Source organism: Grammomys surdaster, unplaced genomic scaffold (genome assembly GCF_004785775.1).
Source record: "Grammomys surdaster isolate TR1022 unplaced genomic scaffold, NIH_TR_1.0 63, whole genome shotgun sequence".
NCBI classification, from domain to species: Eukaryota; Metazoa; Chordata; class Mammalia; order Rodentia; family Muridae; genus Grammomys; species Grammomys surdaster.
In genome coordinates, this window is record NW_021604565.1 from 11,380,825 (window position 1) to 11,392,126 (window position 11,302).

At 45.2% G+C, this 11,302-nt stretch overlaps 1 protein-coding gene across 3 annotated transcripts in view; it reads left to right on the top strand.

The window, feature by feature from the left end:
- The first annotated feature begins 6,623 nt into the window (after nt 1–6,623).
- The window catches only part of Matn2 (matrilin 2), a 120,932-nt gene continuing 116,253 nt past the window's right edge, over nt 6,624–11,302 (top strand). For 2 of the 3 annotated variants that reach the window (XM_028765747.1, XM_028765754.1), the window contains exon 1: nt 6,624–6,782. In XM_028765747.1, the coding sequence (XP_028621580.1) occupies nt 6,641–6,782 (142 nt within the window). In that variant the 5' untranslated portion in view covers nt 6,624–6,640. The remainder of the gene's footprint in view (nt 6,783–11,302) is intronic. The other variant, XM_028765763.1, reaches the window with a different exon arrangement.

The following is an 11,302-nucleotide window of genomic DNA, read 5'->3' on the forward strand; positions in this document are numbered from 1 at the left end:
AGAGAGAGAGAGAGAGAGAGAGAGAGAGAGAGAGAGAGAGAGAGAGAAGTAGAAGAATAGAGGAGGCTGGCCATGACCACGTGGAGAGAGGGGGAAGGGAAGGAGGAGAGGCAAGGGGACAGAGAGAAGCTAGAGGCAAGAGATCAAGAGATCAAGAGAGAGAGGAGGGGGCAAGCAGCCCCTTTTATAGTGAGCAGGCCTACCTGGCTATTGCCAGGTAACTGTGGGGAGGAGCATACCTAGCTGTTGCCAGATAACTGTGGAGGTGAAGTTTAGACAGAATACCAACAGTGTGTTTTAAGATTGGTTACAGGAAGAGGGGTAACTTACAATGGCTCCGCCACTGATGAAAATATCTCTCCTAGCAACCATTAGCTACCTAGAGATGCTCTGGGAGGGACAGGGCCTGGGAGCTGCATGGGGGCAGGGGATATTAACAGGCCCAACCAATCTTGTGCAGGTCTTGTATAGGTAACCACAACTACTGAGAGCTTACCCATGCTACAGCAAGGCCACACTTAAAAGACAATGTCCCAAATATTCCAACCCTTCCTCCCGCTCTTCTTTGATGCCATTCCTTTATTTTATAATAGCTTTTTTGAAGTTTAACTTACAATGAAGTTCGTTAATTTTAAAGGGTATGATTTGGAGAATTTCACAAATGCTCCATCATAGCCAGAAGGTGAACGTGTCCACCGCCTCCTAGCTTTCCCTTTGGCTGCTCCACGTCTGGTTCCCGTTTCTTACCCACAAGCCCCTTGATTTGCTTCCTGTCTTGTTGTGTAGTTTTACCCTTTATTGAATTTCATCTAGTCAGAGAATTCGGAGCGTAGTCCTTCTGTGTCTGCTGCTTTCATTTGGTGTGGCTCTGGGATTCAGCTAGGAGAGCACTCCTAACTGTGCAGTAGGAGTCCAGTGTGTGGACGCTCTGTAATCTGTTTTCCACTCACCAGCTGACCGTCATTGGGTCATTTCCATGTTCAGCGTTTGAAAGCACAGCCTCTGCAAGCATCTGAGAAAGAGGAAAGAGTTATTGTGTGGGTGGATGCTCTTGTCTTCTGAGTAAGTGTGAAGGGTCAGGGCTCAGAGAAGACAATGCTTTTGATTTTCCTGTGGTTGAAAAGTTTCCCAGGGTGTGGCCTTTTGGAGCTAAAAGCATGGTGAATAGAGAGAGTGGGTTACCTTGTGCTGTGTTTTTAGGTATAACTTTCTGAGAAGCTGGCAACTGTGCTCCACAATGACACACCACTTTGCGTGCTTACCAACAAATCGTGAGTATTCCGATGTCCTTGCATCCTCTCAACATGGGAGGCATTGCGCTGTGGTGGCTACCCCAGCAGGTTTATTGGGGTGTCTTGTGGTGCCCCTGTCTGTATTTCCTTAGCAATTAACATTTGAATGTCTTTTCATCAAATGTTTGTCCTCTAGTCATCCTCTTGGTAGTGGTTTGGATAGGGATGGCCCCTATAGACTCATCTTGTGTTTGAATGCTTGGCCATAGAGAGTGGCACTATTAGCAAGTGTGGCATTGTTTGGAGACCTGTGGCCTTGTAGGAGGAAGACTATTGCTGTGGAGTCGGGCTTTTAGGTCGTTTATATTCTCAAGCTACGTCCAGCCACACAGTCTCCTGCTGCCTGCTGCCTCTCAGCTCCTTCTCTAGCACCATGTCTGCCTGGACACTGCCGTGCTTCCCACCATGATGATGATGGACTGAACCTCTGAAACTGTTAGCCAGCACCAATGAAATGTTTTCTTTTATAAGACAAGAGCCTCAGTTGAGGTAATGCCTCTAAGAGATCCGGCTGTAAGGCATGTCTCAGCTGGTGATCAATAGGGGATGGCCAGGTCCGCTCTGGGTGGTTGTTGTGGTAAATATTTTAAACCAGCAGCACCCAATCTTGCTTGTTCTTAATCTGCCACCATCTTCCCTAGCCTAGGCCTATGGCCACGAGTGGCGGTGTATTTTCACTACTGCTTGGCTCAGGCCTCTGGCTCATGCAGCCAGAGACATCGGCCCTGCCACCCATGAGACGACAGTGTGGGAGATGGCTCTGCCCATCTGCCCAGACCATCCTGCCATCCATTCGGTACCTGGTAGAAATGAGACTCTAATGTTTAAAGAGTATCCAATAGCTTTATATATTTGGTAATGCTCAATAAACAAGATGCTCACACAATTGGAAGTGTTAACCAATTAACTAACCTAGATGTAAGTTGTTACCCAGGACTGCTCTCGGTACATGCGTGGTCATCCAGGGCTCCTACATCTGTCTTCCTAGCTCCTCCTCTTCCTTCTCCTCTTCCTTCTCCTCTTCCTCTCCTTACTCTTCCCACCTTAGCTCCTCCCAACTTGCAGGGATAATTTCCCACTACAGGTGTTGTCATCCCTGGGCTGGTGGTCCTGGTTTCTATAGTAAAGCAAACTGAGCAAGCCAGTAAACATCACCCCTCCATGATGTCTGCATCAGCTCCTGCCTCCAGGTTCCTGCCCTGCTTGAGTTCCTGCCCTGACTTCCCCTGATGATGGACTGTGATATGGAAGTGTAAGCCAAATAAATCCCTTTCTACTCAACTCACATTTGGTCATGGTGTTTCATCACAGCAGTAGAAACCTAAGACAAACAGTATCTTTGTTATCTCAATTTAAAGACGAGGAGACTGAGGCAGAGAAAGGCGTAACCTACCCAGTTAGATGGCTTGAAATATTTAACTTTGTTTATTTTTAACTTTCTACACCTCCCTTGTTTTCTGTACCTTTTGTTGATGATAGTGACTTGAAGCTGAAAGCATTCTTTAAAATCAGTTAAGCACCCTTATCTGGGCAGCAGAGTAGAGCTGACCCTGACCTTGCAATGAGCATTGCAAGCAAAGAAGTATGGATAAAAGTGTACACTGTGGACACACTGAACACACCACAGCTTTCACAAGGAGAGGTTTTTCTCTGTTGGGGGGCAGAGGTTGCTAGGATGGAAGGCGAGTGTAAGGGCAGAGGGAGAGGAGTGGGATTGGGGTGCATGATGTGAAATTCACAAAGTGCCAATAAAAAGTTTTTTAAAAAATCTAGTTAAGCACAACCACAGTGCAATGAGGTCTATTTTTGGGGAAATCATAACTGTTCATTACACCATCTTCTAAACGTTTAACATAAGTGCAGATACGTTAGATATATATATTCAAAGTGCATGGAGTCATTCTGAAAAAGTAAGGACACTTTTTATTTTTTTCAGTGTGGAGAGAAGAAAAGGAATATATATATATATATATATATATATAAATTAGGAGATAGGGAGATGGCTCAACAGGTCAGATCTCTCTGCTGAGCATGCTTGTGGACCTGAGTTCAGATCCCTGGGATACCTGTAAAGCCAGGCCTGGCAGTGAACATCCGTCTCAGCACTGGGAGTCAGCGACAGGAGGACCCTGCAGCTTGCTGCCAGCCAGTCTAGCCTTAACAACTAGCTCTAGATTCAGTGAAGGATCTGGATTCAGGAGAGAAAGATGCTTAATGCTGATTGTCTTAGTTAGGGTTTTACTGCTGTGAACAGACACCATGACCACAGCAACTCTTAAAAGGGCAACATTTAATTCGGGCTGGCTTACAGGTTCAGAGGTTCAGTCCATTATCAAGGTGGGAACATGGCAGCATCCAGGCAGGCATGGTGCAGGAGGAGCTGAGAGTTCTACTTCTTCATCTGAAGGCTGCTAGGAGCTAGGACGAGGGTCTTAAAGCCCATGCCCCCAGTGGCACACCTATTCCAAAAAGGCTACACCTCCTAATAGTGCCAATCCCTGGGCTAAACATATATAAACCATCACACTGATGAATTCCTGACTTCCACATATACAAGCAAGCACAGCAGAACCCATGTATATATCAGAGATATAACATACACTCACACACACCACACACACAATTACAGACAGAATTGAACTTTCATGATTATCTTAGTTGTATATATCTATGGGGTAGTATAATAGTGGAATACAGAATCTATAACAAAGTTAGCATACTAGGGATTTGCATCTCCTTAAAGTATAATAATTTATTGTTTTAAAATTATAATATAATTAGATCATTTTACCTTCCTTTTTCTCTCCCCAGTCTCTTCCATGCACCCCCGTTGCTGTCTGTCAAATTCATGGCCCCTTTGTATTAATTGAACTATAACCTGCTCAGTGTGTATAATGTTATCTGTATGATGTGAGGGCTGGCCACGTGGTATTGGGTAGCATTCTATCATGGAGGGCGCTCTCCCCTGAGGAAGACCACGTCTCAGTCTCCACGTTTCCCAGTTGCCCGTCATTCTTTTTGTAGGCCTTAGGCCCTGTGAACTTTCCCCCTCCAGAGTTATCTGTTGGTGGCGATGGTGTTCAGGTCTTGTTTAGGCGCCGTGATGAGATTTCATGGGTGTTGCATCTCTAACATTTCTAGGAAACCTCACTGCAACCCTCCTGCTGCTCTGGCTTTTACCATCTTTCCAGCCCCTCTTCCACAATCACTCCTGGCCTTACATGCAAAAATGTAATGTAAGCGTGTCAGTGGGGTTTGGACACCACACAGTCTCTTGATCTTAGTTGTAATTTTCTGTAATGGTCTTTGTTGCAAAGAAAAGTTTCTTTTTGTTCTTGTTTTTGTTTTTTTATGCTTTGTTTGTTCATGTTTGTTTTTGAGACAGGCTTCTTGTGTGTGTGTGTGTGTGTGTGTGTGTGTGTGTGTGTGTGTGTAGCCCCAGCTCTGTAGACCAGACTAACTGGCCTCAAATAAACAGAGATTTGCCTATCTCTGCCTCCTGAGTGTTAGGATTAAAGGCATTTGATACCACCACGAGGCTAAGAAGTTTCTTTGTTAAGGGATATGAAATATACTTAACTGTGTAAGGACAAATATTTACAGTATGGCTAGAAATTGCACTGGTTTAGTAAAGTTGTGTTTAACTATTTTTAACCTTAGATTAGAACCTGGCATGGTGGTGAGCAGTTTAGTCAAACACTGGGGTGGCAGAGGCAGAAGGATGTCCTTGTGAGATAGAGGCTAGGCAGAGTTAGTGAGATGCTATCTCAAAATATAAATTCTAAATATCATAAATCAACATGTATAAATAATTGTCTCAAATGCAGAGTGATAAGAATTACAACATATATGGCTGGAGGGATGGCTCAGTGGACGAAGTGCTTGTCCCCCAGCCTGACAACGTGAGCTCAGTTCATAATATATTTATGTATGGGACTGAACTGGAGGACATTCCACTAAACTAGACGAGTCAGATGTGACCCGCGTATAGTCGTCTTGCCAGCAAGAACGCACGCGGACACCAGGATCCTTCTGCAGCAAACGTTTATTGTGATGTAATGAGGAAGACCCCGGGCCCTGAAAAGGCACTGCTTATATACCCCTGGAGCGGCGTGTTCATCTCTGATTGGCTGCTTGCTCAGGAACGCATATTACGCCCTGGGATGGGCCGTGATTTGGCGCGCGTTCACCACTTGCACATGCGCAGTTCACCTGTAAATGTGGGAGAGCACCGGATGCCAGCGCCATCTTGTAATGGCAAATACTGTCACCGCTCACCGCGGCTCTCTACAGTCAGACACAGAAAGATACAATTTGGTCGTAATATATTTATGTATGGGACAAAGCAGACTGAACTGGAGGACATTCCACTAAACTAAACGAGTCAGACACAGAAAGATACAATTTATTAACTCACAATGATGGTGCCTCACCATACATGTCACAGTGACTCACAGTGATGATGTCACACCATCCATGTCATAGTGACTCACTCACAGTGATGATGTCACACCATCCATGTCATAGTGACTCACTCACAGTGATGATGTCACACCATACATGTCATAGTGACTCACTCACAGTGATGATGTCACACCATACATGTCATAGTGACTCACTCACAGTGATGATGTCACACCATACATGACATAGTGACTCACTCACAGTGATGATGTCACACCATACATGTCATAGTGACTCACAGTGATGATGTCACACCATCCATGTCATAGTGACTCACTCACAGTGATGGTGCCACACCATCCATGTCATAGTGACTCACTTACAGTGATGGTGCCACACCATCTATGTCATAGCAAGTTGTGTGATTAATATCGAGTCATTATGAAGACAATAACCTTTAAGATTATAAAAAGGGCCAGTGGCTGGAGAGACGGCTCAACTGTTGTAGAAAGTATTTAATCCCAATCGAGGGTTTCTACCCTGCCTTTGACCACTTAGTTCCAGGATAAATGACACATGGAACCTCTGTGTTTACAAGAAGTCTAATCAGCACAAGGGCTGAGCAGATAACTACCCTCTATGCTATTAAGATCTGTTTCCTATGGCTAACCTTGAATTTGTTAACTCCATTGGTCAGCCCTCGGGGCCACGTTTTCATGAATTTACCTAACCCATGGCGGCTCCTCCTTCCTCCTCCTTTCTCCTTGTCCTGGTGATTTTCTCTCAACCCCACAGGCACCCTCACTTTTGGAAAGGGCAAGTAGCATGTTTGGGACCTGACCATCAGGGCAATGGGGCAGCAGCACACTACCCTCAGGGTTGCCCAGGAATCTCACTTGCCTTTCTCGTGTTGTATTCTAGCTGCAGCCCTCCTCCCCTTGAAGATGGAGAAGATGGTGGTGGGGTGCTTGCTGATGCTTGGGCAGCTCCTCCTTGTCCTCCCAGTTGGAGCCAGAGAGCGTCCCCAAGCCAAGTTCACCTCCAGAGGCCGTCATGTCCAGATGCATCCGCAGACTGCACTGCTGGGTGAGTGAGAGTTCCTGCAGCAGCAGGCTGTGTGTGTGTATGTGGTGTGCATGTGGTGTATGTGATGTGTGTGTGTGTGTGTGGTGTGCATGTGGTGTATGTGATGTGTGTGTGGTGTGTGTAGTGTGTGTGATGTGTGTGTGGTGTGTATGGTGTGTGTGTGGGGGGATGCGTGTGTGTGTGTGTGTGTCTGTCTGTCTGTCTGTCTGTCCCTGGACCAAAGTGCCTGGGCTGGGGAGGCTCCTGACTCTGAATTCTCTGCTGGCTATGCTGAGGACTGGGGGGAATCCCACTGGCAATTGACACCTCTGGACTGAGGATGCAAAGTTCCCAGGTTTTTTAAATTAAAATTAAGCTTCTATTTTAAAGCCTTGGGTTTAATGTGGGGATATAACTTTGCTCTAATATACAAGGCCAAAGACTTTCCTTCTGAAAATATCCTTGCTGGAGTTGCCTGGATAGGGGTGTTATAAGAAAATAAAGTGTATTAAATTTGTCTGGAAAAGGCCATCCATATTTCAGCATATGGTGTTGAGGGAGAAGCAGGCAATGCAGGCAGGTGGAGCCTGCATCCAGACATGGGGAATGAAAATGGCAGGTTTCAGTAATTTCCGTTTAGTAGACATGTTTTCTCCAGAAAGAAAATGCCACAAAATATACAGAATACCAGCAGATTGTCTGGTCTGACACAGAGGCTAGCTGTTAAATGTAGCGAGAACATATTTTGGAATGGGTCTGCATTCAAGTCCTGCTGCTGTTTCTCACTGGGTGACCTCTCTGAGGCTCCATTCCTTCGTTTGTAAAATAGAAGCAGAGAGATTGGTTTTGGACCATTTTCAGGGAAGTAAATGAGGTGATTTCTGTGAATTCTAAATATATAATAAACATTGGCTTTAGCACAACCCCACATGATCTTTGAAACCACTTCACCTTTATAGCTTGCAGGCAGCTGTTAGAACACAGACCCTTTGGACAGGTATCTGGGGACCAAAAATTACTGCCAGGGACCTAGGGATTGAAGAACCGTGTTCTGACAGGGCAGAACCTGTTCTGATTGACCGAATACTGAGCCTGTCTTTATTCTCCTAAGAGTCCCTGGTTCAGACTGCCATAGATGCATGTCTTCTACATACTTTGAAAAGAACTGGAAAATGATTAGCACATAAAAAATTAAAGATATTTATATGATAAACATTATACATATTTAAGTATATATAAATAACTGAACACATCTTGATGCTTTCTGTATCACATCTATGACTACATAGTTGGGGTTATTTTATTTTTTTAATAATGTTAGGGACTGAACCCAGGGACTTTCACATACTGGGGAATCACAGCATCACCAAGCCATGTCTACAACCTCATAATGAATTTTTAATACAGTTAGTTTGGGGATGAGCCATCTCTGGTTTAACTGGAAAAGTGGCTCCAAGCCTGTGTTTCTGTCTTTCATACACACACACACACACACACACACACACACACACCTCTAAACTGATAACAGTCAAACCTTCTGAGACAAGGGGTAGACACTTATTTTTCCAAAGGCATCAATCCCTGTGGTGTAACGGATAGAAGGAGAATGGCCTCCTTGGGATCATGCATTTGCATGATTAGTTCCAGTTGGTGAATTGTTTGAGAAGGATTAGGAGGTGTGTTCTTGTTGTAGAAATCGTGTCACTGGAGGTGGGCTTTTCTTTCATTCATTCTTTATGTTTTTTATGGTTTTTTTTGTTTTGTTTTTTGGTGGGCGGTGGGGATGGGAGTGGCAAGGTTTGAGATAGGTTTTCAATGAAAAACAGCCCTGGATATCCTGGGACTTGCTTTGTGGACTAGGCTGGCCTTGAACTCACAAAGACCTGCCTGCCTCTCTGCCTCCTAAGTGCTGGGATTAAAGGCATGTGCCACCACACCTAGTGGGGATGGGTTTTATGCCATTGCCAGTTCACTAACTTTCTGAGCCTCTCACTTGTGGATTGGATAGGAGCTCTCAACTGCTGCCCCAGTGCCATCTTGTCTGTTCCATGCTTCCTAGAATGGTGACCATGGACTGACGCTCTGAAACTAAGCAAGCCCCAGTTAAATGCTTTCTTTTATAAGTTTCCTTGGTTAGGCTGTCTCTTCACAGAAATAGATCATTTACTAAGACACCCCACAACCAGCATCATCCTCTTTACTGGGGAATGTGACAGGGACAAAGGGGCGGGACAGGACACATCTGCAACCTGGGCTTGGAAGCGGCATGCTGTGTGCAGTTGCCTTTCTGCTCCCTGACCTTGAATACTGAGATTCCCAAACATGGAGAAAAGCATGTTTGCTCACAATGGATGCTGAAAAATAACCATGAACCTGGAAGGCAAACCCTGCAGCTCTGGCCGGGGGTCTGGATCACAGTCTCTTTTGGATGGCACTCTGAAGAGAACCAGGTGAAGAAGCCAACAAGTGACTTTAGCCAGATCATGTGGCCTTCTCTCCATCCTTGTTGGGATCCAGGAGTCACCCCACAAATCACACAAACATGGATCTCAGTCAGACAGGGATGGTTTATTGAACGCATACCCTGAGATTGGTCAGTTAGGTGTAGCTCAGAATTTTGGGGCTGAGCTACAAACTTGAACATTTCTCAGAACCTGCTTAAGCAAGGAAAAAAAACACAACGAATTTGTGCAGGTATAGGAAATGCTGCCTGGTGGTTGGCTCTGACTCAGCTACTTTGGATAGATAGACAGAAGAGTTCTAACTGACCTTTATTCTGATTGGTCTTAAGAGGAGCATATGGTTGTTGAAATTGTTAAGGTTAACAAACCTCAGAACATACAGACCATAACAGGGTATGTGATAAGTGTGACCTTGCTCTGAGTCAAGTTATTTATCTATGTCAATGAGTGGCAGGCATGTTACATCAATACATAATAGCTGGCAGCCATGAACAACACGGCTGCAGCTGTGCTGGGGGTGGGGTGGGTCAGGCCTCTGCAATCCTCACAATAGGGAATCTCCTGTTTTATGTGTGTTTGTTTTTCTTTCTGTGTTCAGAACACTGTCCAGGGCACATGGCAGTCCTGGAACATGTCACTTTGCCCACAATTACAGCATCTCTCAGCATGATGTATTCCCTGGTTACTTGCTTACAAGTATTTCTCTGAATTTTGAGTAGAAACAAAGTTGTTTCTTAGGTCATTCATTCATTCATTCGTTCATTCATTCATTAGCTCATTCATTCATTGACAGGGTCTCAGTACATAGCTCTGGCTGGTCTGGAACTTTCTATGCATACTAGGCTGGCCTCAAACTTACAGGGATCTGCTTGCATCTGCCTCCTGAAACCTGTAGTTAAAGGCATGTGCCACCATGTCCTGCCTACGTAGGTTAAGTTTTTGTTCAAACTCTTGTGTATTTTATATCTGTATTCAAATCAGAGTGTCAGTAGCAAATGGGGCTGGGAAGATTGTTCTATTGGTAAAGTCCTTGCTATGCAAATATGAGGACATGACTTCGATTACCAGAATCCATGGTGCTTGTTTTGTTTTGTTGTTTTTTATAAATGCCTGGCATGGTTTAGTGTATGTGTAAGTTCAGTACTGGGAGGTGGAGACAAGAGGGCTCAATGGTTAACCAGTCTAACCTACTTAACCAGCCTAGGGCAAGTTAGAGACTGTCAAAAGAACAAAGTGTGTGGAGTCATAAGGAGCAACACCATCTGGTCTATACACACATGCACACGCATGCACATGCATGCACCTACACACACATAAACATGTACACACACATATACCACCATCAGACATGTACTTCTCTACCCGTCCCTCCTACCAGTGTGTTAAGCCACTCCTTCCTTTATCCACATGGGCTTACCTTGTCTTTTTCATCTACCTGGGGCTTCTACATTGTGATAGACATAACACACAGTGTGGGAGGATTAAGAGCCATGGCCTCCATGAAGAGTGTGTGGTGTGGTGGTGGGGAATGTGCTTACGGAAAGAGCAGTGTGTCTGTGCAGGCATCTCCAAGTGAGCCAGTCTGGAGCTGAGCATGCCTTCTCTAGCTTTTTGATCTCAGGAACTCAGGGGGGCTTCTAGGAAAAGTCTGAGCCTTTCAGGAGACAGTAATGCTGACCACTTTGATTTGAACTCGAGGGACCTTCTAGACCACCACAGCCTTCCTGGGCAGACAAAAGGCAGGCTCTAACTAGCCATGTGACTTGCAAGGGCCATCCAGAGCAATGCTTTTAGGCCAATTGGTTCCTACTCTACAGCCATGATGGTGGCAGGTAGAGTCTGAACAGCATTTGTACTGTCCCCAGAGCCCAATAGGTTTCTTCCCATTTTACCAGTGGCACACACCCCCTTACCAGTTCCTCCCCAGGCCCTTCACAGTGATGTCAGCTAGAGGACACATTGTCCTACCCTCAGATACTGCCTGAATCATCTGTGCACATTTGTTCTCTTTAAACATCACTGTTCTACGGGGGTGATAGAAGTGTGTGTGTGTGTGTGTGTGTGTGTGTGTGTGTGTGT